The 26,255-nt window shown below is 44.6% G+C and overlaps 1 protein-coding gene across 2 annotated transcripts in view; it reads right to left on the minus strand.

The window, feature by feature from the left end:
* The window catches only part of PDZD2 (PDZ domain containing 2), a 210,156-nt gene that overhangs the window by 14,555 nt on the left and 169,346 nt on the right, over positions 1-26,255 (minus strand). For both annotated transcript variants that reach the window (XM_064437724.1, XM_064437725.1), the window contains 14 exons: positions 26,062-26,173; positions 23,903-24,051; positions 23,179-23,298; positions 20,555-20,669; positions 18,806-18,879; positions 18,433-18,658; positions 17,276-17,393; positions 14,966-15,098; positions 12,031-12,112; positions 10,982-11,085; positions 10,047-10,215; positions 8,102-8,892; positions 6,039-6,183; positions 437-4,043 (listed from right to left, as the gene is read on the minus strand). In XM_064437724.1, coding sequence (XP_064293794.1) covers positions 437-4,043; positions 6,039-6,183; positions 8,102-8,892; positions 10,047-10,215; positions 10,982-11,085; positions 12,031-12,112; positions 14,966-15,098; positions 17,276-17,393; positions 18,433-18,658; positions 18,806-18,879; positions 20,555-20,669; positions 23,179-23,298; positions 23,903-24,051; positions 26,062-26,173 — 5,945 coding nt within the window. The remainder of the gene's footprint in view (positions 1-436; positions 4,044-6,038; positions 6,184-8,101; positions 8,893-10,046; positions 10,216-10,981; positions 11,086-12,030; positions 12,113-14,965; positions 15,099-17,275; positions 17,394-18,432; positions 18,659-18,805; positions 18,880-20,554; positions 20,670-23,178; positions 23,299-23,902; positions 24,052-26,061; positions 26,174-26,255) is intronic.

The following is a 26,255-nucleotide window of genomic DNA, read 5'->3' on the forward strand; positions in this document are numbered from 1 at the left end:
TCTTTCCCCAATGGTTTTAGCAACAGACATTAACAAAAACAATGAGACAGCTACATCTGAAGACTGCTTCTGGCAGGACAACAAGCTCGTTTGTCACTGCTGGCTGTGCTGGCAGCCAGCACTGCACAGCTTCCCCTCCATAGCGGCTGCCATGCCATAAGGTGTCCAAAAACTGACCAAAACCAGTCTCAGGGGACACAGAAAAGGGGCCTGGCCCTGCCAAGATAAAGTGTTTCACTCTTTACTGAAGCACAGCCGCCACCAGACAGTGGCATGGTGGCTCCGAGCGATCAAAAGCATGAGGAACAGCACCCCGAATTGTGAGGGCCAAAGCTGAAATGTTCTTTGGGAAGGACCTGGGACAATGGGGAAGTTTTGCCTCGGGAAAGGCTTGTGGGGATGAAAATGAAACAGTGGTAGCAAAGCTGACACCAACCTGATGGACCAGCTGTTTTCTGAGTGCTCCCCATCGGGAGAGCTGCCATGGGGCACGTCATCATCCGAGGCAGACCCTGGTGTCCCTGAGCCGCTGTCCCGAGGGCTGCTGGCACTCATCCCCATTGCACCCACCTCAGCAGGGCCGCAGTGGGCTGGCGGGGCTGCATCGCTCTGGGCAGGCATGCCCAGGGCTCTGCGGGGAGTGATTTCCAGCTCCGTCTTGAAGCTGGCAGGCTGTGGCGGCCCCGAGAAGCCCTCTCCACACAGCTTGTCCAGGTCGGGCATGCTGAGTGCCCTCAGCTCCCGCAGCCTGGAGCGGGACAGCGGTGGCCGCCCCAGACCCCGGCTGCGGCGCGCCTGTGATGCCGAGGGGGGAAAAGCTGCCGCATCTGCCCCAGCGCCGCCGTCCTCGCTCCTCTGGGGCTTTCCTTCCCCCTTGCTGCCCTCCGCTGCACGTGTAGGCTCTGCGCTGGTGGGAGACTTGGCCACAGTGCTGGCTGGGCTCGGGCTGCCGCCATAGGAGCTCAAGCTGCGCCGCAAGACCCGTGGCGTCTCGGTGGGGCTGGCTGAGGCAACCATCCCACCACAAGACCTCCTGGCAAGGGGGGACCTCGTGGCTGAGCGTATATCAATGGCCTTCACGATAGGCCGGTCAAAATTTGCCAGGTTTTCAAAGGATTTGATCCTCTGTTTGACCGAGAAGGATGAGGTAGGTTCATGCGGCCAGTTCAGTTCGTAGTAGTAGTAATTCCTCCTGAAGCTCCTCAGCTTATTGGTGGTGGGGCAGCTAACGGAGCTGGCTGAGGGGGACATATCATGGACCCTCTGGGTGCTTTTGGAGTCATATGCCTGCTCCTTCCCACTCTGGCCATTTGGCAGATTGAGATGGACCATCTTTAATGTCCCTGTTGCCACCTGGTGGTATTTCTCCTCTGCGGCGTGGCCCTGGGGACCTTGCATGGGATGAACCTCTGCAACATGGCAGCCCTCCCTCAAGTGACCTGATAACTGGGCTGGCATCGAGTAAGTCCTTGTCACAGGTTTCGACAAGCAATAGAGACTTCTGTCTCCAGCAGGATCCGCTTTTGAGAAGTACTGTATGGTCCCCATCTCTTCAGTCAGCCGAGACACTTCTGTGTTTGCCTCTTCTGTCTTCTCCAGCAATGGCAGTGGCAAAAATGATGCCGGTGAGGAAGAGGCGGAGGAGGAGGAGGAGGAAGAGGATGATGAGAGCTTCACCTCAATGAAAGTGCGCTGAATTTCCTGCCCTTCCAGCTGCTCCTGCTGAACTGAGGGGGACCTCATGGAAGAAGAGCCTCCAGCAGATGGTCCTACGTTTTGCAGATCTAATTGCCTAAGGTCATTTGCACTGCAGATGCTCTTGATTGCATTCAGGCCTGTTCCGGGGTTCTCACTCCTCCCTTTCACATATTCAGCTTTTGGTATCCCCTGAGGAGATGAAGTGACTTTGGACTGACTGTCTCTGGCTCTGAAATCATCCACCTTAACACCCTTACCCTGACACACTGCAGGCTGCATAGAGACTTGATTTTCTTTTGGCTTTCCCCATGTCTGCTGCAGGTCTGTTAGCTCCCCACAGCCACGCTTTGTTTCACTGCTCGCTGCTGGGCTGCTGGTGCCATTCATAAGAGGCAGAAGTGAATCTTCAGAAATGACCAGCGATGGTTTATTTTCTAGCTCTGACTTCAGAGTCCTTGAGTGTGATGAAATGCTCTTTCCAGGATCTGGGCTTGTAGGTGAATTACGGGACAATGGTGTTTTCTTCCCCAGCAGTTTAGGGGACAGCTGTGGAGAAACAGAAATCCTCTTCTGATCAGCCCCACTGACTTTGGTAGGATTAATGCTGGAAGAATCTGCATTTGTCTTTGCTTTGCTTTTGATGCTGAACCCTTTTAGCTTTGGTCCTGCTTTGGCCTTCTGGTTATTTAAAAGCGTGTCCATTATACTTTTTTGTGCCATTCCCTTGGACTCCTGACAGGATTTTTTCTGTGAGGATGGGCTGTGTGGTACTGCACCTCCTTTGCAGTGATTTGAGCCTGAGCTTTGGACTTTTCCATTTGAAGTCCTTCCTGAAGTCATAAAGTTAATTTTCTCATTTTTCCCTAGCAAGTCATGAGTTGTATTAGCCTTTGGATCTTTAGATCTAGTGGGAAAGGTAGACCTGAGTGATATTGCTCTTGATGATGATGCATTCACGTGATTGCTGTCTGGTTTAGACAAGTTGGACAAACTGTTGGTTTCTTTCTTCGCTGAGCAATAACTAACAGCATGATTACAGTCCTCAGCCACTGTTTCACTTTCAGAACTGGATCTCTGCTCATCATGACATCCTTCTTTCTCAAGCAAGTTGCTCTCCAAGCTGTTGACATTTCTAGCAGAGCAAAAGCTTATCTTTTTGCAGTGCAGAGACCCTTCCTCTTCAATGGATTCACAGCATTTCATATGTCCGTTACTGTTCCCCAAACCCATCTGTTCTTCTGTACTTAAGGCACCATTGTTACAGAAAGAGTAAACTTCAGGGATACTGACTGAATTCTTTAGGATGTCTTTTTCTGGCAGGAAAACTGAGGAAGGAGAACACAAGGATGCAGAGGACACATCTGAACACTGTGAGGGACATGAAGTGGGACCACTGTGATCTTCCAAGCCTAGTTTATTGATGCTTTTCTCCAGTGACCCACACATTGCACAGCCCTCAGTTTGCAATACTTTGCTGCCACAAGGGTGCAGTGGGGACTGAGAGGATGAGCTTGCTGCAGCTGCAAGATGCTGCTCCTGTGCAGGCTTCTGCAGCTCATCATTCATGCAACAAATCTCAATTTGCTCCTCATCTGACTCCATTCCAGCACAGACTGCAGGGGTATTAGAAACAGCGCAGGGCCCAAGCAACGCCTCATTAGCACTGTCAAAGGTTTCTGTGACAGACTCTGCGTCTGAGTGAGAGTCTTCTGCAGCCCCATACATAGACTTTGGAAATGGGTCGTTTCTCTTACCTTCCAGAGAGTTTGCTGTAGGCGACTCATCCTCATTTAAACTGCTAAAATTCCTAGAATAGTTATTTAAAGAGTTTGTGTTCACAGTAAAAAGTTTGCCTGCATTAATGGAGTCCAACACAGACAGCCCCAAAACCCCTTGTGCATTAGCTCCACAATTCATAGTTTTTTCCAGCAGCTCTTCCTTGGGTGGTTGTGGCTCAGATCCGGGACAGCCTTCGTCAGTCCCACAGCAGCACATCGTGGTGTACTCATCTCGGAGGGGGCTTTCTGCTCGTGACGGGGTGCGCAAAGCCCTGTTCTCAGGAGCACCCGTTTGGCTGAGCAAGTCGTCGATGTCAGTGATGGGGACGGCAGCGCAGTCCTCAGCACGGCTGCCTTTCAGGGTACCTCTTTGCACGTCCTTGCTCGTGGCGTCAGGTGGCACTGTTGTTCTCTCCACTGCACAGCTGCCACCAGCATTTTGCAAACCTGCTCCTTCTTGCGTCCCAGCACTCAGTTCTTCCTCGGCGGCGAGGATGCTGTTGACATCAGCCTGATTTTGACTGTCTCCCCCTGGAGACAGGATGAAGTTTGTAAATCTGCTGACAGCTGTAACGTGATAAAAATAAATTAAAAAAAGAAACAAAATCCGGTCAGATATGGGAAGTGATACACAAACGACTAGGTTTTATTACAAAAATAGACACCCACATAGTCAGACTACATGTTTTCCTTTTGCTCTGCACTCCTCTTCTGTAATGATGTTTACAACAACTCTAATCACAATGCTGTGTATTTGAGGAGCACACAGGAGGGAGCAAACACCCATCTAAGGTGAGCAGACATGTGCTGTTTGATTCTATCTTGGAAATTCCAGCAGCCAAGCAGCCAACTACCAAAGTATCAGTGTGCCGCAAGTCAGGCTGAGCGGTACTGCTCCTCATCACTAGTTTGACCGAAGATGTCTCCAATAGATTGCAGAGTACACAAAGCCCTGGCATAGCAAAGGTGAACAGATAACACAGTTATGAGCTGTGCATAACTACCTTGACTCTGATCCTCTCGCAATTCTGCAGGTGTTTAATGTGACACGCATGGGTGATGTTATACATGCATTAGGCATATGGGCTTTACGGGATTTCTGGCACAGACCTTTCCTTGTTTCCAGTATGTGTTTAACCCACTCTAGGGCATCACACTGAGCTCCCTGTCACTGCTGCACTCCAACACCCGTTTTCATCTCTTCACCCTAAGCATGTGCTTGCACCTTTCTGCACTGCTTCTGGGACACGCATCCCCGTTCAAGCTGCTTTACAGTGGCCAGTTACTACCGGATGAGGCCCAGAAAGTTCTGGAGAAAGAGGGGTGTATTCACAGGCAGCATTCTTTCCTGCACATTCAAACATGCCAGTACATCTCTCTAACCCTTGCACAAACCTGCAGGATTACCCATACCATGTAACTTAGGTGCCCATGTTAAGAAGCGCAGGTTCCTCCTGGAGTCAACCCAGGGGAAGACATCTCAGAAGAGCAATTTGAAGCAGCAAGGTTAGGATTTTAAGTACTTCCCTGCTTCAGCATGCTGCATCACACACTGAAGAGACCCTCTTCTCTGCCAGTGGGGCAGGGTGAGGGGAAGGGGAAAGCAGAAGAGTTGCCTGACAAAGGAGTGCCAGTGTGTCTCTACCCCAGTGCTATCGGTTTGAAAAAGCCACAGCAATCTAAGGAAACAAGAACAGGACTCTCTGCCAAGCCAGGAATTCCTTAAACAACTGGAACTGAAGCATCTGGAAGCACTTTAGGCTCCCAGGTATTAATAGGTACACAAAGATCATAAGCTAAAACGAAGCAAAATATTATGTTCTTCCTGAATTTGAAAAGTATGCTTTTCTTTTTCAAACACTCATTTCCACACCACATAATTTGTATAGTCTGTGGGGATGCATATATTGCTGTAGCAGCATAAATCAGCCCTGAGCAGAAACTAAGGAGGTATCAAATGTTTCAAGTCAAACTAGAAAAATTTTTATAAGAAACATGCAAATAAATATTTTGATAAGATTCTAGTTTTCTTGGGTCTTCTGATTCATCTTTCTGTATGTTAGATAATTCTGACACATGAAAGAGAAAGAAAGAAAAATGGCTTTTATTTTGTTATTGCCCGTTCACACAAACACTATTTAAACTTCAGCTTTTAAGAGAGAAATTTGTGATTATAAAGGGTTAATATATTTACTGAACAGGCACAGCAGTAAAACAGGCTGTCAGGACAGGGTTGCTGCTGAGTTAGCTCCAGGTCTGCAGGAAGTGACTCAGACCGCTGCAAATGCTGGCAGGAGGGACATATACTGTAAGTGGGAGCTTCGAGCACTTCACACCAGAGGAGGTTTGCACCCCTCACTGTGGTGCTAGGAAGGATGATGAAGCCTGGTTTGGTGATGAAGTGCTTTGCCTGGCTCACCAACGCAGACACAATGTAACCTGTTTTGCCTCTGAATCAGTGTGGGAGGCTGAGGCAGTAGAAGATCAGACACAGCTGATGTAAAGGAATTTTCTTCACTGGTACTTGGAATAAATGGTATGAAACCAAAACTACTCTCTCACCTGATGCTGCTTTCTGGACCTCCAAGGTTACAGATGTGGGAAGACACTGCATAAGCAAGCAGATTTCCTCGTACGTCATCTTACTGACTGGGATACTGTTGATGGTGGTAATCTCATCTCCTACAGCCATCTTGCCCCTTGATCCCTGATGCAACGACAGATCCATGGAAATTATAAATACACCTTAGAAGCCCTGTCACAGGGTCAAAGATTGCAGGAAAGCAATTAATGGCTTATGAGCAACATTCCCTATTTCACATCACCACAGATCACAGGTACAACTGCGGTCAGTTTGCCAATATGTAAATAATGAGCCTACTGTGCTTTTGCCAGGAGAGGAATTAATGATCAATCTAAAACAGGAAGGTCAAAAGAGCTGCTGGTTCTCTGAGAGATCAGTATTAGGACGGAGGACACAGCCCTCTTCATTAGGATGAATTGGGACGGTTCAGTCCTACCATCTTCAGGACTGGAACACTGTCTATCATTTTTGCATTTTATGTATGAATTATATTCCTGGTCACAACTTCCCATTCGAGCAATAGAACTCTCCTAAATAACCATATTGGACAGGGACTAAGGTCTTAAGGTAAACACTAAGTATGTTTCTAAGCACTGCACAATAAGTCAGAGAAAAAGGCAGGAACAGAACCCAAATCCCCAGCTCTCACAGTCCAATTCAAACTGCTATGACATACCCCCTCTTAACCTAGCAGCCACTAACTAGATTAAAAATGCTACATCCAGCTTTGTACACCAGAGTCCTTCATAGAATTATAGAATCATAGAATCGTTAAGGTTGGAAAAGACCCTTAAGATCATCAAGTCCAACCACTAACCTATCACTGCCAAGTCCACCACTAAACCATACCCTCAAGCACCACATTTACCCTTCTTTTAAACACTTCCAGGGAGGGAGACTCCACCACCTCCCTGGGCAGCCGGTTCCAATGCCTGACAACCCTTTCGAGGAAGAAGTTTTTTCTAATGTCCAACCTAAACTTCCCCTGGTGCAGCTTGAGGCCGTTTCCTCTCGTCCTATCACTTGTTACTAGGGAGAAGAGACCAACCCCTACCTCGCTACGACCTCCTTTCAGGCAGCTGTAGGGAGCGATAAGGTCTCCCCTCAGCCTCCTCTTCTCCAAACTAAACAACCCCAGCTCCCTCAGCTGCTCCTCAGAAGACCTGCTCTCCAGACCCTTCACCAACTTCGTTGCCCTTCTCTGGACACGCTCCAGCACCTCAGTGACCTTCTTGTAGTGAGGGGCCCAGAACTGCACACAGCATTCAAGGTGCGGCCTCACCAGTGCCGAGTACAGGGGCACGATCACCTCCCTGCTCCTGCTGGCCACACTATTGCTGATACAAGCCAGGATGCCATTGGCCTTCTTGGCCACCTGGGCACACTGCTGGCACATGTTCAGCCAGCGTCAACCAACACCCCCAGGGCCTTTTCCTCCAGGCAGCTCTCCAGCCACCCCTCCCCAAGCCTGGAGTGTTGCACTTTCTGTACTTTTGCTTCTAGGTCAGCAATTCCACATCCAGCATGAAGGAAGTATCTACACTAGTATGTGCATGTACAAGATGCAGAAGAGCAGTACATTACTGGTACTTCCATGGCTCTTGACAAACCTCGCTAGCACTGCAGGCCTCCCAGACTTGTATAACTTGTATAACATAGGAATATGTGCATATAAAATAATGAACATTTTTACCACCAGGATTTACTTATTTGTATTTGCCTCTGGTAAAAAGAAAGGAACCAAAAGATTCGTATGCCCTCAAAACTGTGGGGATCAGTCTACCTCGGTAGATCTGCCTCTTGACTTTCTTAGTTTTGAATCAGCCAGGGGTGCACTTCTGAATAAGAAACACTTCATTTAACAGCAGCTTCAGAAAATATGGGATGAGTCATTTCGCCCAGCAGAGACAAACATCTCCCTTGCACTTACTCTCAACAGATCACTTGCATCACCTTTATCATTATCATCATCATCATCATCATCATAATACCTGCAAAGTGAAAACAAATCACAACAAGGTAACCCAAATTAAAAAATTACCATTTCTGCTGCTCCACCTGGCCGCAGACCTGTGACAACGACTTTTAAGGGCATGGCCTGGATTTCCAAATCCAGACCAAATGACTCGTGCTCATTGCGAACCAGAGTGACTATTTCACCCTGGCCCTGCCCGGCCCCATCAGGTGCTTCACACTTCTTGCTGTGAGGGAGCGTCCTCGCAACAGGCTTGTTGTAAGAGCCATGCTCCTCTGTCCTCTGTCTCTGAAGGCTTCGGCACTCAGTGCTCATCATGCTTTTAACTCTTGTGACTGCTCTGTGCTCAAGTTTTGGCGACCTCTTAGATTCAAGTTGTGCTTCCCGGAGCTCCTTCAGACTCAGGCTGCTGAGACGAACTTCAGGCACACTTGAGTAATCGAATGCTATGATGGGGAAGAAAGGAGAGTCAATTTGCCCCAGTGTGCTGTCTGCAGACTCCAGAGAGTTGCTGAAGACAGGGGAAGACACCTCCGTGCTACTATATCTAGGTGACTCGCTGTCCTGGCTCTCATCATCAATTTCTATGGATGAGGTTGTAATGACAATGCCAGCATCCTCCTGGCTCTTTGCCCGCTGGCTTCTTTGCAAGTGGGAACTTTCATCATCATCACTAATGTCACCATCGTAGAAAACAACCCTCCTCTGTCGATGAAAGGGGCTGCGGGCAGATTTGGGGCTGTCGCTGAGGATGCCAGGTCGGACAGACTCCATGTGCTTGTTGTGAAGGCCGGACGTTCTACCACTAGTTGGAGAAGCCAGACCATTTGCTTTTGCCACTCCTGCTTCTCTAGCAGCTAGAAAAAAACAAAAGTTATGCTTTAATTGCATTTATAGATTATTTTTAATACCATATATCTGACTGCAGCAGAGTACATGCAGCTCTGTTTGCAGGGGAAGCTTAAATCTCTTCTCACAAAGGAAAAAGCAGGTTTTTCACACCCTCCAACTACAATAAACAGCAAGAGGGATGGCAGATAGCTCCACAATTTATGGGTAATTGCTGAAATCAGTTCATGGCACATCTGGTTCTATTTTCAGTTTATTTCTAAATTATGACCCAAAGAAGAAAGGGACATAAATTCACAAGTGTATTTCACTTTAAACAACAGAATTTCTTTCACATTTTGCTTGTATCTACACTCAGGGCTGCCTGCATCAACTTACAGAGAGTGAAAAATGCTTTCCTGAACAAAGACACAGGCACATGACAGTCAGTTTCAAATTAAAGACTAATAAACCCAAGAATCATTTCCACATCCTTCTTAGAAAGAACTGCATCTTATTTTGTAGAAGGTTTCTTTGCTTTGTTCTGTTTTGTGGGTTTTTTAAAATGTAAAAATGCTTTTAAGCATTACATAATGAATTTCCAGAGAGAAATAAGCTGGAGACAAAGACATTACTTGAGAAGCACAGGAAAGGGAGAACAAATGTAATATCCTTTGAATTTGAAATCAGGTGCATGTCAGTAAGGAAATATAAGATTCCTTCAGTCAAGTACTATGGGGAGAAAGACACATATGCAAAATATCTGATATAATATTGAACATTTGATTGTTTTTACACTGCTGTATGTGACACTGAAATTGTGTATTTGAGATAGCTATGAACGCTTTCATTTAAATGTAATCAATCAGATGATCATCAGTCATTTGAAAAAAAAACCTGCAGTGCTGTCAATCTAGTTTCAGCCAAACCAATCAAATAAAGTCATTTTCATGTAATCAGAGCAGCAATTTGGACAAAGTACCATGGAAATGGGCATTTATGTGCATTGTTGTAAACCCCTTCCATTTTTCCAGAATTTCATATGATCAGCGTTGGCTTACACTACGCTGCCAGGCACTTCTTACCAGCACAGGAATCTCTGTAAGCTCTGCTATAAAGCAAACCAGTGCTCAGTGACTCTCCCCCCATTAACCAAATGACCAGACACATTTCCATTGCTTACTCAGGCTGCCAGGAAGAAGAGAGCCATCATCCAACAAACTGTTTCTGCTCTTCTGACGGAGCTGCTCTTCGTCACAGGAGCCGGTTACAGCATCAGAAAATGGGAGCTGGCTCATACCATCGTGTGAGAAGTACTGGGAAAGCTCTGCCTCAGAGCTGACAGATCCCTGCTGAAAAGAAATAAGGCTGGTGACTGGCTATTAGCGATGCTTAAAGGCCCTGTCTGCATGCAAGCACCACAAACTCAGCTCACCTTACCATATCAATAAAGGAATTTTAAAGCCAACTTTTAAAATAGAGGACTTGTCAGTGAGTTGAGAGCTCAACCGTCAAACTTGGATAACTGAAACTCTGCACATCAATACGTTTTTAGCCAGTATAATAAATAAAAAATTATTCCAAATCCCACCACTTAGCAGGTGTGGTTCAACGCAGAAACGAGGGGCGAAACCATTCACTTGTATAATTCCCTTTATACACCTTCTGCACTGAAAGAAGGGAAGGGTTTGTACTTCTGGACACAGTTTGTATGGCTTCTTTGGCTTTCCCAGGAAAACTAGGGACTTTTCCACTGCAATGGCTATATAGAGAGACCAAATGCTCAGCCTTCTGCCCACAGGATCAGGTCTCTCCTGCTAACTTCATCTCTGTGTCCCACAGAGCAGGGGTGCCTTCGAAGTGGCAGGAGGTGGGAGCCCACAGCTTTCCCTGCCATGCTCTGCACATGGCTCCCAAAGGCTACAGCCACACAGACGAACAGGAGTTTGCTGCTGTCACGGCTTAAACGTGTGACATAAGAAACAAACCCTCTTTACAGAGCCCATGTGACAGGGAAGGAGCAAAGAGGCTTGGTTTTGAACTTCTTGTTCAAGTAAGACCTTCAGTAAAAGCTGAATTTGAAGCAGATGCTGTTTTTACTGCATCTAATCCTTTTACCCGGCTTGCTGGCTCCAGGAAGCGTTTCATAGTCCAGCTGAGGGGAGATGAGGTCTCTCCTTGTTTGGCCTTCACACTAGGAGACGGACTTTTTTGTACAGCTCCTGTTAAATGCAGCTTAGTTAGATGCCAAAAATTAAAGTTGTGGTTCATATATCCAAACAAGCTCCTCAAGCTCTTCATTCACCATCTGTGCTGGTGGCTGCATTTGAACCCACTTATTTATTATCTGAATTATTTTCCTAAAGTGAGATTTATCTAACATTTCACAAGCTCTCCCTCAGATCACGTGCAACCTTATCACAGAGACATGTTGCACCAGCCAGGCCCAGGACAGAGCTATGAACAAGAGATGAGCAGGATATGGTCTTCCTCACCTGCTCAAGCATGCTGCTAACTAGGTGCAACCTCAGAATGCAAATTAGCAGCCACTGGCAGGGTTTACTTCAAAAAAAGGTCTTAGCTGACACAGACATAAAGAGGATAACTACAAATCTAACATTTATGTCTAAAAATCACCTTACTAGTCACTCTGCCATTGCCAAGAGTTTTTCACCTTGAAGATTGTAGGAAGTGCTAAGTGTGGAGTTCAAAAACATCATACAAATGCCAAAGCACACATTTTCACATGACCCCAAAGATGACAATGGAGTTAAAGCAACATCTGGACTTCTGCCAATGGACAAGAAGACTATCTCTTTTTTGTTGTTGTTTATGTACACATGCATAAGTGTACATAGATGAAGTTGGTTCCTCCTGTCCTTTCCATACCAGGACATTGTCCTTCCCATTCATCCTGAAGAGAGGATAAAGCAGACGCCTACTTTCTGATCTTGGCAGCCTAATGAAACAAAGCAAGTAATGAGCTATAGAGTTGATCCATCTGAACTAGATGGTTTTGCTAAAATTTCTGCAGTGGACAGAGTGGTTACACCCCCTAAACTGTTCTGCTGTTTTGAGGGTCCTTGAAATATTCATGTGCAAGAGCATGTCCTCAAACCTTCCTGCATCTGGAAAAGGACTCATATTAGGAGAGAACATGCTGCTACCTGTGATGTGAGAGGAGCTGGCATCCTTGCTCTCTCGGTGGGTAGTACGTGCGATCGCTTCATCCATCTCCTGCTCAGAAACCTAAACTCAAATGGAAGACAGTGATTAAACTGGGTAGGTGAAATGAAGATAAAAGTCTGACCACTTATCACTACAAATACATGATTCATTTCAGATATGCTACTATTTTTAAAAATGCAGTAGAGAAGACCTAGCTGAGAGCTTCTAAGTCCAGGTCCCCTGATTCAGACTACAGAAACCAGGAGGCAGCAGCCTGCTGACTTCAGGAAGACCACATCCAAGTGCCACATTATGCAAACAAATAAAACAACACTAGACTTAAAGAAATCAAATCAAGCCATTACAGCACAATTTTAACTCAGTCAAGTGCTGTACATTGACTTATTGAGAAAATATTACTTTAAAATAGACAGTCTGCTTTGTACAAGCGCACATCAGCAAGAGAAGACATTCTACACTTAACCTACAGGAAGAATACCAGACTTCCCAAGATATTAGCTGTCTTTTTAATTTTCATTTCTCCTTGCTTTTGAAAAGGAAACCTAAATAGGTAATTGGTAATTAATGTTTCTCTGGTTTAAAAATAAATACTGGTTTACCATATTTGCTAATTTTGTCCTGAATTACTGCCATGCACTTATTTCTTATTACTGGAAAACTGCATATAATTTTATAACAGGAACAACTAGTCTGCAGGAATACATATTTAAAAACAGAAAGCAAGTTAATTCTGTCAAAAATTATTTCTATACACATTGCTTTACATGAATTAAAATTCAGCATAAATAGAGTCTAGAAACTTGAACCTTTCTGAACCATGAAGATTTGAAAGATTCCTAAGCAAACTCAGCAGTTTAAACATAGTTTAAGTGCCACATTCACTCAGAATAACAAGAAGAAAGAAAATTTTGTGGTATTTCTCTTGGAAGTATATGAAAACACTGAAGTGAACATATGCAACAACAAAATGTACTGTGGACCTTTTGTGTCATAAAATGAGACGTTAAATATAAAAAACGTCTAAACCAACATAAGCCACTGTAGAAATACATCTCTGTTTTCAGCCCATGGCATGACCTTACGGCAAACCAAAAGCCTCCGGGCTCCTGGAGCACAGGGAGTTTCTACAGGGGATGGACCAAGCCTGATAGTATGATCCAGGACCTTTACACAAACCTTTGGGTACAAGATGTCCCACGAGTAAAACAAGGTGCTGGGCAGACTGCAGTATTTGTTTAAAGCTAGCCAACAATCCACACTTCTGCAAGCTCTGCCTGTTTTGATTTCTAGCATCCTCTACACCTCAGGCAGATCAAATGGGAAACGGACAAGCTAATTCCCAACTACAATCCGCAAGCTGGGTTATTATTGAAAGCTAATAAAATAACATAGAATAGAATACACACACACACTTCTGTAGATCCCCCAGTGCTGTCAGAAAAAGGGTCACAGTGACATAATGATAAATATGGGTCCCCATACGGACACTCCTTCAGTGATCCAGCTACGAGGGACTGTGGATTCAATCTGCCTTGGGGGAAGAAATGTTTTAGGGTCTCTCAAGCTCAACTTTTAACTTTTTTTAGCATTTCTTGGCGAAGAATTTGTTATCATTTTAAACACCACTTATGGAAAACTGTAATAGGAGCCACTTAATAGTTTCCCTCTGTTACTGAGTAATAGCAAGCAATTAGCTCAATTCATTTCATCTTCTCAGCAGATACCTGGTTAGGTCACTCATTGGTTTTCAAGCCACCACCACAGCAAGATGAAGGAGGAGGAGAGATCGCAGGCTCCATTCCATGGAGTCTTTATTTGGTGCTACTTACAGACTCTCCAAAAAGTCTATATGCCTTAATAATGCAATCAAATTGAACGACCATGCTGGTTCAGCACAGCGTACAGACTCCCTAGAAATACTGTTATCTTAGGCTATAAGCCCAATTCTTACCCCATCCATGCTTACCTTTAACTAACGCAAATACGGCGTCTTTCTTTTTAGCAGCACAAGGCATCGCAGCAATGATAATAAACTCTGGGCAGTAGACCCCTATTTGTCTATTGTTTGTATATTTGATTTAGCAGAAAATATGCAATTAATTATAAAATAAGAAACCTGAGTTCTCCTAGATATGGATTTATTAAGGCCTCCATTTGTAGTTACAAGTTCAAAAGTCAGACCTCTCTGAACCCACTAATTCAAATATTTTTACAGCTTCATTCCTGTTTAAACAGGAAGGTTTTGTACACTCATGAAATTCTTTGAAATATTGAAATAAAAGAAGTTGTTATTCCCTATAGCTTGGTTAAAAAGCTTTTATCTTCTATCATCAATTTTTAAAAATTGCTTGAAAACACTCACTTTGTAAATGCAGTCTTATTTCCAAATTGCCCTTGCACAGTTTTCACAGTAGCAGTACATTCCAGATCCTCACGTTTTAATTCCTGAAGGAAAACTTTGATCTTTGGACAGATTTTACTTTTTTAAAAGCAGTATACTACTTTAGTATAGTTGATCAGTTCAATCTGTTGATATTTGTATTCCTGGCCCTAAATTATATTCTACTCAAAGACAAACTGACTGCAAAATAACTTTAAGGAGGAAGAAGACTCATGCCATATTTGTGTTGCCACTTGGTCCAAGTACCGAGAAAGATGGGAACACTTCACTCGAGTAGTTCCAGGAAAATTGCATTTGATCAGTGGGTGACTAAGTGAAAAGCAGCAGGGACTGTCCAGCATTGCTACAACTTACAAAACTGGAAGGCATCATTACAATCCTGACTTCTTGCACAACACATGCCATAAAGAAAAAAATCCAATATACTTCATTTGCTGCTTTCCCGACAGCAAGCCTCAAATTACAGTGCCAGAATAAAACAACCCAGATACACTAACACATTCTTTCCTCACCTTTGGGTTAGGATGGCGACTAATGATAAGGCTGACCGGACCTGGACCACATTCGCTCAGGATGGCATAGGCTTCACTTAACGCTGCGTGACGCAGGCTCACTGAATCTGCCTCTAGGATCTGGTCACCCCGACTGCAGAGAGACATACAGCCAGTTAATCACATCCGCCTTCTACAAAAACATTTATGCTTTCTACTGATGGCCAAGCTTTTTCAAAGATAAGTGCCTGGAAAAGATCTGGCTTGCAAAGAAGCTAGTCTTGCTCTTGCTCCCAGTGCTGTGAATGCTTTAAGTCCTGTTGACCTCGGGAGGGAGGTCCGGAGATCTCATCTGTACTTACTGTCAGTGCTACAGACCCTATTAAATCAACTGAGAAAATTAGCTGCATTTGGACCAGGGTGAAAGCAAACTTTAATTCCAGTTCTGCATTCAGATACTTGTTGAGCACAGAAGAGGAAAAATTAGATTCAGATGGGCTGATCCTTCCCATCATATTAAGTTACTTAACACAAACACTGATAAGAAATTCATTATTTACATATGAGTTTATGAAATGACTCCAGGAAAAAATTGAGCACGATAAGCCCGTATTTGCTTCAGATTAACCTATAGAACCCATTGAAAAGACAAAAAGAAAAAACAAAAACCTCTGAGAGGAAAGCACAGATTGTTTAGTTTTGTTTTTCCAATTTCTTAACTCTTGCACATGGTACTCAGACATCTGGAACTATTCAAAAGAAAAGATCGACAACTAGGGATACCATTAAAGCATTCTCCATAATTACTAAAGCATTTGCTTTAAATAGACATTTTGAAACAATCTACTACTGCTGATTTACATGGGGCTACTTGTGACAATGGAAGTGAGTTTGCACTGTGAGTCCGCACACACCAAAGGCAAAAAGGCAATTGCACACGGCAGCCTTCAGCAACCTGTACTTCTGGTACAGGTTCAGGAAAGCAAAGGGTGACCTATCAGTTGTGTAATCATGTTGCTACTCTGTCATCCTTTTAGATTTAAACAGTTATTAGAATCTACACAAATGGAGTCGCTCACATAGGCGCATGATTGAGAGGGGAAGCTCAGATATGGAGGAGCTGGATTAAAACGTCTTCTGGTATTGCAAAGCCTGTATTTGATTAATGAAGTTTTCCAAAAATCAAAACCATCCTGCAAGTTTTGGCTTATGGAGCCATAAATCGCTGATGGGACAACAGAAGCAATGTCTCAAAGAAGCAAGCTAGAGATCTGGGAAGCATGCCTGGATATCATCAATCACTTAAACCTAATAAACGATACAGCTGTTGCATACAGACGCAACCAGCACTACAATCTTTTCCAAAGAGGCTTATAAGAAAGCAACTTAGCATTAAATACTGTCTCCTATAGACATTTCCATATGGTATGCCAGCATAAAATTACCTTATTCCAAAAAACCAAATTGCTCTATCACAGTTTTCCTGGTAAGCAAGGAAGCAGAAGGCACTCTCTACCCATGTGAAAGCAAGGCATGTGCTCAGCCTCTCTGCACCAGTGCTCATGCTACACATTCAGTTCAGATCACACTGTCCCAGTGGGTCTTCAGTGCAGCCTCCCCTCCTAAGCGAGGCTCCCAGTGCCCACCAGCATTTATGTAGGAACGCACAAAGGTAGAAGATTTCCTCCAATGGTTTTTAAAAACAAGGCCTCCAGGAGATGAATAGCAAATAACTTTCTGTCACTTAATCCAATGTAAAGCACAAGGGAACCCTAGGAATGACTGCTTTTCTCTCTTACGGTTCCTTAAAGACATCCAAACTCCATGACAGAGTAAATGAGATGGGCAGGTCAGCCTGCAGTGATCCTGCCAGACAGAGAATAAGGGCAGAAAAGTGCTGCTGCAGCCATGGGCACAGTCAGTTGCAAGAATATCTTTCCCAGCTTTTCATAAGAGTTTCAGGTGACTGAGCTTTTAGCAGAGATCTGCAAATTTCCTCCCAATCTGGGGTCTCTGCCCACAGCTCTGATAAAAAGACATGAGGTTGCACTTCTTGCTGCTCCCCTTTGTCGAAGGGTGCTATTAGGCTCAGTTTTCTGTATATAGAATTAAAAAAACAAACCAAACCTTAATGATTATGCTGCTTCCAGCACACAGAATAATGTTTCCTGGGTATTTAATACCACTTTGGAATGTCTTTATTTAAATGTTTTCTTTTGGGTGAACTCTTAAGTATAAATCCCCTCCATGCTACACCAACCAATTGGTGAAAACAAAGTCTAAATCGATTTTATTGTAAAACCACTTCAGCATGTTTCTGTTTTAACTAACCTTAATCTGCCATCCATTTTAGCCACTGATCCTGGGGCCAGGCTGTGAATATATATCCCTGGAGAACTGTTTTCCAGCGTGAGACAACAGGCACCAATGCCGAGCCCAACCCCTGGCTCTGTGAAAAACAAAAAGTACAAAGAAACGCAGCAGACTGTAATCACACAGGACACACAAGTGTTTGTGTTCCCACATCCCATCTGACATCAAGACTCATGTATTGTTTCAGTGCTGGCCTTAGGTGCAGTTAGTCAGGAAGCCAAGACTAACAGTGGAAATCAGGATTGAAAATATCTGATCCTGACTGTTGTCTGAGATCCATCACTCCCAGCAAATTTTCTGTGTGCCATGGGAACTGCCTGGAAATGTCGCACAAGGTCTGATCTGGTCCAAGGCACAAAAAAGTGGGGGCAGCAATCCAATAAAGATGTCATTTAAAATTATTGCACAAAACCTGAGCACAGAAGATGCTGCCAACTGTACTGCTCTTTTTGTTAAATAGTATCCCTCAGCAGAGAGACATGAAGAAAGGTGAGGTGTTGTCTCTGGTTCAATAATTACCTCTGTCCACTTTTACCTTTGCTTTCCTTCAGGTAACGGTGCTCCTAAAGTAGGAATTACTGGAAGTCTTTACCTTCTTTCTCCAAATTTTTAATCCAATCTTTAAAAGCATATTTTAAGCCTTTAAAACAGGCACATTTGTCCTGCCGCATTAGCATATGGTCTAAGTTTATCTTGTGCGGTTATTGATAATGACAGCAATACTCAGGCAGGACTTCACACAGCTCTTCTGGGCAATTTTGAGCGCTCTGCATGGCTTTGCCTTCCCCAGAGCTTCCCTCTACAAGAAGGGTATGGCCATTTGGGCTGCTGAGAGGCTCATTCACATTTTGTCTGGTACCTCACAGCCTCCCCCTTTCAGCAGGACGAACACTGACTGCTACCTGTAAGAGTCTCCTGACTCTGAAGCAGCAAAGTTTGGAAGGGGAACTCTTTTGAGGTTTTTGCATTAGAAGATGGTTTTCTCCCCTATCCTGTGGTTTAAGATCATATGGACATGGGTAGGTGCCTTGGATATTAGAGCCTCTAGACTATTCTCAAAAGCTCTCCTGAGAAGCAGGGATTCGTTCTTCAAGCCCATTTCAATGGACCCTCACCTTTATTGAGCGTCACATCCATGACGATCCTGTCCTTTGGGCCAGGTCCTTTGCGGTTGGAGGAGGAACCTTCCGCCTCGTCAGGGCCGGGGACCGGCGTGCCACCACTGGCGCTGGAGCTGGGGGAGCTGGAGCGGCTCAGCAAGGTGGGGGTTGCACAGGGCGTGAGGCTCGGGCTGCGCAGCCGTGTGCGCACCGTCAGGGTCACCACTCCTTTCTTGAGTTGCTGGAGAGACATCAGAGAACCCCAATAAGGTGACACAATACACTAACATTTGCCAGTAAACCTGCATACAGTTATTTGTGGCAGTGAAAGAATATAAAGCCCAGGGTGAATGAGGGGAAGGATGAATCTCCTGTATATCTATGTTACCTTAAACCTCTGAATGGCCTCCTGATGGGTCAGCCCTTGTAGAGACTCTCCATTAACTTCTAGGATTTCATCCCCTGGTAATTAGATACAAAAAAATAAAGTCAGCAACATACAGGCTATAGAGATGTTAAAAACCCTTCCTGTATATAAGGCAATGTGCTACTATAAGGATTCCAATTAACTGTTCAGTAAAAAGCCTTTTACTGTTCTCAGTTTATTTTCACTTGTCCTAATGCCTTTACAAGTTAATAGTGATGAATTATCAGAGTAAAGACTATTCTTCAGCAGAGATCCCTAGCCTGGCATTCTCATACTAACAAACAAGCTGAAAACACTATGGATTTTAACTGAAGTCTGAAAATAGATGCTCATAACATGAAGTCCAAAGGGACTACGTAACTCCTTTTCTTTTGCATGTATCAACAGGAAAAACAAGACTCTAAGCGAAACACTACAGCACGTTGCTCCAAAGCCTGTTCAGAGAAAAGTGGCCTTGCTGGAAAAAGTAAATGTGTCCTCTTACAGAAATGAGTAGCCCATGTACTGCGAGAGCAAATGCCCTTCTCCCCCAGAGAACACAGTCCATCACATTTTCTACCCGGTGCCAGGCTCTGGGCTTTACTACTCATACCCAGCTGTGTTGACCTGCCATCACTTCATTAAAAGGACAGTGAAATGAGCAGGATTCAGATCCACTTTCTGCAATTTTACTTGCATTTGTGCAAAACTAGATGTCCAACTCCAGCCCTCCTCTACTTTCCTTGCCCCAGTTACGGGGAGGGGGGAAGAGTATACAAGCTCTTAATAGCCTGCAAAAGCTTGCTGGGTTTATGGGACAGCTGTTACTTATTGGCTTCCCATGGCGAGCGCACAACCTATGCTGCAGGGATGTGAGCTTCCCTCTGGCAGTAAGTGTGAGAGTTGGCACCAAAAGCAGCCTCAAATACAACTGAGATGAGATGTAATGAGGGGAATGATACTATGAGGAGGAGAGAAGTAACATAGCAGCAGCTTGAGAGAAGTAACACAGGAGCAGCTTTCTGTGGACGAGGCAAAAGAGTTGTAAACCACCACTTTAAACTCATGGTCACTTCGTACTTTCAACAGTGCATACTAGTCTGTCTGTCTGGCATGGGAGCACTTGGACCAGGTGCATACACAAACAGAACAGTCTATACACCCAGCTCAGAGATCAAGACGGGAAAAGCAGTAATAAAATCAGGACATACCTGCTTCTCTAACCAACTGGGTGATCCTACTGCCAACCCCATCCTTCCTCTTTTCTTTTTCTGGTTATGACTCTTACTTGTTCATTTATGTTAAAATCATACTAAGAGGCTCAGAGAGCACAAGGGCCAAAAACTGCCTCTCCCAAGCATGTGCCTCCATATAACCCCTTCTTGGACCAGCACCTTTAAGCCAGGTGAGGGCTGAATAGATACACTGTTATCAATGACCCTCTCCAACTGAAGAACTGCAGCCTACAGCTTAGGCAAATAAAGTTCACTGAAGAGGAATGGAAAAAACCTCAGCATCATACGCTAGTTTCCCCTTTTCAATATGCAATATAATCAAGTTAACTGCTACGAATGATATTCCCCAGGATGGACAAACAGGGTGTGTTACATCCTCCGCAGCCTCTTGCTGATGGCCAGGTGCCTAAATAAAGCTGTGCTTGAATTTTTCTGCTGGACTGAAATCATATCCCACTGTGGTCCTTTATATGCAGTTGGATTCTCTCTGCCATACCTTCTTTAAGCCTTCCATCAGCAGCTGCTGCTCCATTTGGGAATATAGTCTTCACAAAAATCCCCATGCGTCCACGAGCAGAATCCTGACCTCCCACGATGCTGAATCCAAGACCCTACAGAAAATGGAGGAGGAGACACACAGCTGGCACCTTAGTCTATTATCACCTGTGCCAGAAAGACTGCCGACAACATACAAGACACAGGAACGATGGAAACCTAATAGCTGCTGCTGCTGAATTGCACTTCCACCTTACCTCTGCTTGCATTTCCTGATTTACTTTCACTTGAATATCCACACACTTATCAGCTCAAAAAGCAGCAGCAGGCACCTTAAGCTAAAGGCAAAAATGCTATTTCAAGATTTAAAAAAAACCAAACCAACATTGGGTCAATGGCTTTATATTTTCCTATTCCCATTTTAAAAACTGTAACACATTGCTCTGAAATTGACAGACAGTAGATTCCCACCCCTGAGATCTATATCCAGGATTAACTGTAATTTTCTATGCTGTCACAGATCCTGCATTTCCTCAGGAAAAAGAAAAGCCTAAGAACAGGACATAAGGTCAGTGCTGTAATGTCAGGAATGTAGTTGGAAGAGGGCTGGTGTGGGGGGACTGCCATGCACACGTACATTTTTAATTATTCTGGAGACATGTACCACATTGTATTTAAATAAATCTAGATCGATACATTCCCCAGGGCTCCATCTGTTAGCTCTTGCCCCTGCACTGCCCTGGCTGGCTGCAGGACATCTTGCAAAGCTGATCAGGGAATGTATGAGCACAGCAGAATGAACCTCTACCCCTTCTGCTGAGTTATTTCCCAGCCAAATCACCTCCTTGATCCATTCCCCCCTGCATTTCTCCTCTTGTCTCCACTGTACATGTAATTTACAGAATAAAGAGACAAGTCACCAACCAGGTGGACAAAGGAAGTGGAAAACTGTTGTGCTTCAGTGATCTGAAGCCACAGTTATTATTAGCGCCTCAGGCAGTGCTCTCCAGCTGAGGGATGCTGCCAGGGCAGGCGCTAACACTGTGTTTAAAACCCCACAGAACAACCAGCTCTTTTGCTTTATTCTGTGAATATAAAGTCGACTAGCACCCTTATGAGCTGCTAGTAATTTGATAAGACATTACTGATTTCTAGACAGGAAGCATCCAAGCTCCCCTGTGCAATGCAAAACAACCCAACTAACTGTTCACTGTGCAATTATCAACTGCAAAGCAACCTACAGAAAGCCGGAGGCTCATGGCATTCCCCTGCATGGACACAGCAGTCCTCCCCATGGCTCTGTGGGCTGGGTTGGGAGAAATACAGCTGCTAAGCACAGTGGTTCCCACGTTAGCCCACCTTCCCAGAGAAGCATTGCCACTCCATAGCCAAAAGCCACCCCCTGCAGATCTACCTACAGATGAAAAAACAAAGGTCAAACACTTGGCTCCCAGCCACCAACACAGCAACTCTGTGGAAATACTTTTCAAGTCCTAGGTCTGCACAGAGATAATAAAGCAAATGCTGCTGTACAAACTGTACGCAGTACAACCCCTAGAGATGATCACTAAAAAAGTGGGTGAAAGGCACCCAGAACAGCAGCTTTTTGAGGTGGTTCATGATCCCTAGAGTCTGCATGCTCCCAACTGCTTCGGAATGCCTTGGAGATAATTGCAGAAAGGCAGGAGAGGGTGGCTTATTCCACAGGGAAAAATAATCTATTTTTTATGAGAAAAATGGGGTAAAAAAAATAAGTACATGAAAAATGAAGACATATTCGCTTGGAAAAGTTATGAAAGACCTGAAGCTCCCAAAACAAGGAGAGTTATAGCAACTGTGAGTCAATCTATCCAGAGAAGTCACTATTTCTAACTCTTTGCTAAACTTAAAGCACAAGGAATGTGTTTTGTATTTGAGCTTGAAAGTCAAAACAAGTCTTTTTAGTCCAAAACATACCCATCTGATGAATTTAAAGAGTATTTCAGAAAAAGACATGCGTATTTTCAGTATATTTAAATGACAGTTCCGATACTAGTGTAGATTGGATTAGGGAAAACAATATACACCTAGGTTAATGCTTGTCTATTTCCCCTTAGCATTCAGCCAGCTGGTACCTAGCAAATGTGCAAACACATTATTGGGGGGAGAAAAGAGGACTCTCTGACCCAGAAAATTCAGCACTCTCAGAGAAACAATCAACCAGGAACCTGTCTTTGGGTTTAACGCTTAATTTACAGTGATTTTTTTTTAATATATCCATATTCCACAGAGATAAAATATGCTTGTCCATAAATATGCATGCAAACAGGTACTCTTCCATAGCTGCACCAACTTTGCATAAACATACATATTTATAGATTCATTATTAATATTTGATATCTCAGTGATGACCAGATGCACGAAATCATGATGAAAGCCACTTGGCACCAAGTGCGTGGCATGAACATCGTTTCTCCCAGATTTTGCAGGTGTAACATTGGCATTTACATCTGAAAATGGGATTTGTTTGTCATTATTGTTATTATTAGTATTGGCCACCTGGAAGCTGCTGCAAGTCCTGGGTGTTGGAGACACCTCTTAAACATCAGCTCTTGCTACGTGTGAGAAACATGCACAAATCCTCACCTTGCCTTGCCCTTTCATCAGGACAATATTGGAAATTATGGAGGGCTGGGTCAGTCTCCATGGAGATTCCACTTGGGCGGCACTGAAGGAACGGGTGGATTTCTTCACAATATGGTAGTCCTAACAAACATCAGCAAACAAGGGAAGTTGTTCTGATTGCTTGGCATAGGCACTGGGATGTCATACCGGGAAAATTGCGTGTGTCAGGGAAGAGGGAGCAGGGGATCTTACAGATATATTCAGAAATATGTTCAAGGGATGAAATCCTAGCTCATTACAGTCAAAGTGAATCTTGCCACAGTAATTTGCCCACATTTCACACAGTAGGATTGTTTTGTAATGTACCAGTCACAATTTAAATGAAGAAGATTAAGGGTAGCCTCATGATATGCTAAAGTCCTTAGAAAAAAAAGCCAACATCATCGTCTTTAAAATAAAGAGAAGCAGGATTTTTTTAAGTCCTCACACCTCTAGAACTACAGCTCATAAGATCAGCTTTAGGACCTCCTGGCCACAGCAAAAAGTACCCCCCTTCACCATCTTCAGAGTAAGAAGCTCTCAGTAGGTAGCCAACGCATCCCATTTTGTGTCCACGCATGGTTTCAGGGCCTGTGACGTACCTACATGGCCTTGTTTCACTAACCTCACTTCTACAAGCTCCAGACAGATCTCGAAGGATTTAGCGCAGTGAGGTGCTCAGAGCCAGCCCTGCCTTTCCACCCACCTGCCTGGCTCCTGCCGACTCCAGCTGCTGGGGCAGAGAGTGCTTTCTTCCACCCCGGGAATATTTCACTGCTATTTCATAACTCGATTCACCGTTTTCCACTGTCAGTTCATCGTCTTCTCCCACGGACTCCAAGCGGGATCCGGCACCTAGGGAAAACCACAGAAATATGTCTTGCAACCATTTCAGAGCTGCTTCATCCCCTCGCCAGCATGCAATAATTACCTCCTGAAAATTCAAACTTACACAGTGCCTTAAAACAATGCTACATGGCTCCCAACCAGGCAGCTAGGAGCTAGTCTTGATCATCCTCAACTAAAAACTTTTCCTCCTGTCACAGGTTTTCTATGATCTTTCAGTGATGCTGAACTCCTCAGTGCTGATGATCGTGGTATTAAGGAAAAGCAGAAGATAATTGAGCCGTTAGCTCAGGGACAGAAAAGAAATTCAGCTGTTCTTACCCAATGGCACTTGCCAGTGCACTAAGCTCTCAAGCTTCATTTATTTAAACTTAAAAGACCTGACACTGTAGCAGTATTCATTTCTGGAGGTGTCACGTCACTTTGAGGGAAATTTTTCTGGAATGGAAAAAGGAAAAATGTGCCAAATAAATGCTATTTTCTTTCCTTCTGGCAACGATCCTAGCTGTCTTACAGAGAAGAGAGCAGAGTTCACATTAGAAACAGAATTTCTTGTCTTGAAGGACATCCTGTAGTTTGCCACAGAGTACCCTGCTCCTGGCACCAGGGCTCCTCCAGGTCTCATTTTCCCCAGGGTCCCCACAGGACCCACAGGCACAGTGGTTCCCACACATTTATCCTTGCCATTTCCCCCACCAGAGAGGAAAGGGCCATTAACCTCTATTTTACAGATGAAAATACAAGACACAGGCCAGATTCACACAAACTGGATTTCATAATGTGGCTTATAGATTACTTTAAACCAAGGTTAAGTTGGAGCTGCCACAGAAAGGGGCAGCTCTGCCTTCCCTTCGCACCCACTGCCCTGTCCTTACGCTGGGGACAGGGCTCACAAGCCATCCACAGAGGCAGACCTGCTGCAAATTTGCCCAGGAGAGCCCCAGACCCGTTTTCTGCCACGTCAACCTTGCCTGGAGGCTGTGCAAGCATCCGTGCCAGGGCCAGGGAGCGATGGAGCACAGAGCTGGGGCAGCTGCTTGTTTTCACTCAGCATTAAAGCAATTCTGCTCCTGCAGCCATAGGAAACTTTGTACCCACTGCCCAGAGTACGATATAAACCTGCTCCCAGCTTTGGGGTGTGAAATTACCTCTGGTTTTAAAGCTCCCCTTCCCCAGGCACACAAGGCACCACTGCTGCACACAGCCAGGACAACCATCTTGGCAGGACCCAACACCCTGGCACTTCCTTCCCTCCCAAGCCTTCCTGGCACCTACAGCTAACCCTTTCCCATCACCTCTCCCTCTCTTCCTCTAGGAGAACAGTTATATTTTTGTGTTTTCTGCCCACCTCTGAATGCAGCTTCCCTTCCTGTGCTGCAGCCCCGGCTTGGGACCAAGCTGGGCAGTGCTCCAGGCTCACCCATAGCCCAGGGGCATCAGCACCCATGGGAACCAGGGCTGGACACCAGTGTGCCACGAACACACAGCCACAGGGGCTACAGGCAGAGGAGCTCCCCGGAGCAAGCTAAAAATATCTAAGTAAATGGAAATTAAGGTGAACATAAGAGGGAAGGAGACCTGGAGAGTATTAGGGATGAGAACATGATCAAGCTCTGCACACAGGTTACTGGTAAGACTGGGGACAAAGCAATAGAAAATTTCAAGAGTATTTGCCATAATAGGTATTTAGGTAATGGCATGTTGAAACAAGTCCCCCACTGCAGCAGTAGAGCACACTGAAATACATAGGGAATATTGAGTGAGAGAGAAGAGAAAGAGCAAAACAAAACAAAACAAAAAAAAAGACAGAGGCTTCCAAAATTTTGCTTCATCTTTCTGTCCATACATTAGTTCAACTCAGGAGGCTGAATGCAAACATCTTACAGCTGGGATTTTCCTTCCAAATTAAACTAATATGATCTCCAAAGGAAAGAAAAATCTATCTCACTTTTAGAAAGCTCAAATAAAAACACAACATAAAAATCTTACTATTGCTATCTTTTATCAACCCAGCTTTACCTTGGGATCGACTTCTGTACTTCAGTATGCCACTTCCCAGAGTTGGACTCTGGTTGTTTCCTTTGGACGCTTCTGCACAAGCTGGATCTTGAGACTTCTCAGTTTCCATCACCTAAAAAAATCAAAAAACCCCAAAAAACTTATTTACTAGTAAACCAGAGAAGTTGATGGAATTCCTCTCATTTTTACTAAGG

Source organism: Phalacrocorax carbo, chromosome Z (genome assembly GCF_963921805.1).
Source record: "Phalacrocorax carbo chromosome Z, bPhaCar2.1, whole genome shotgun sequence".
NCBI lineage: Eukaryota > Metazoa > Chordata > Aves > Suliformes > Phalacrocoracidae > Phalacrocorax > Phalacrocorax carbo.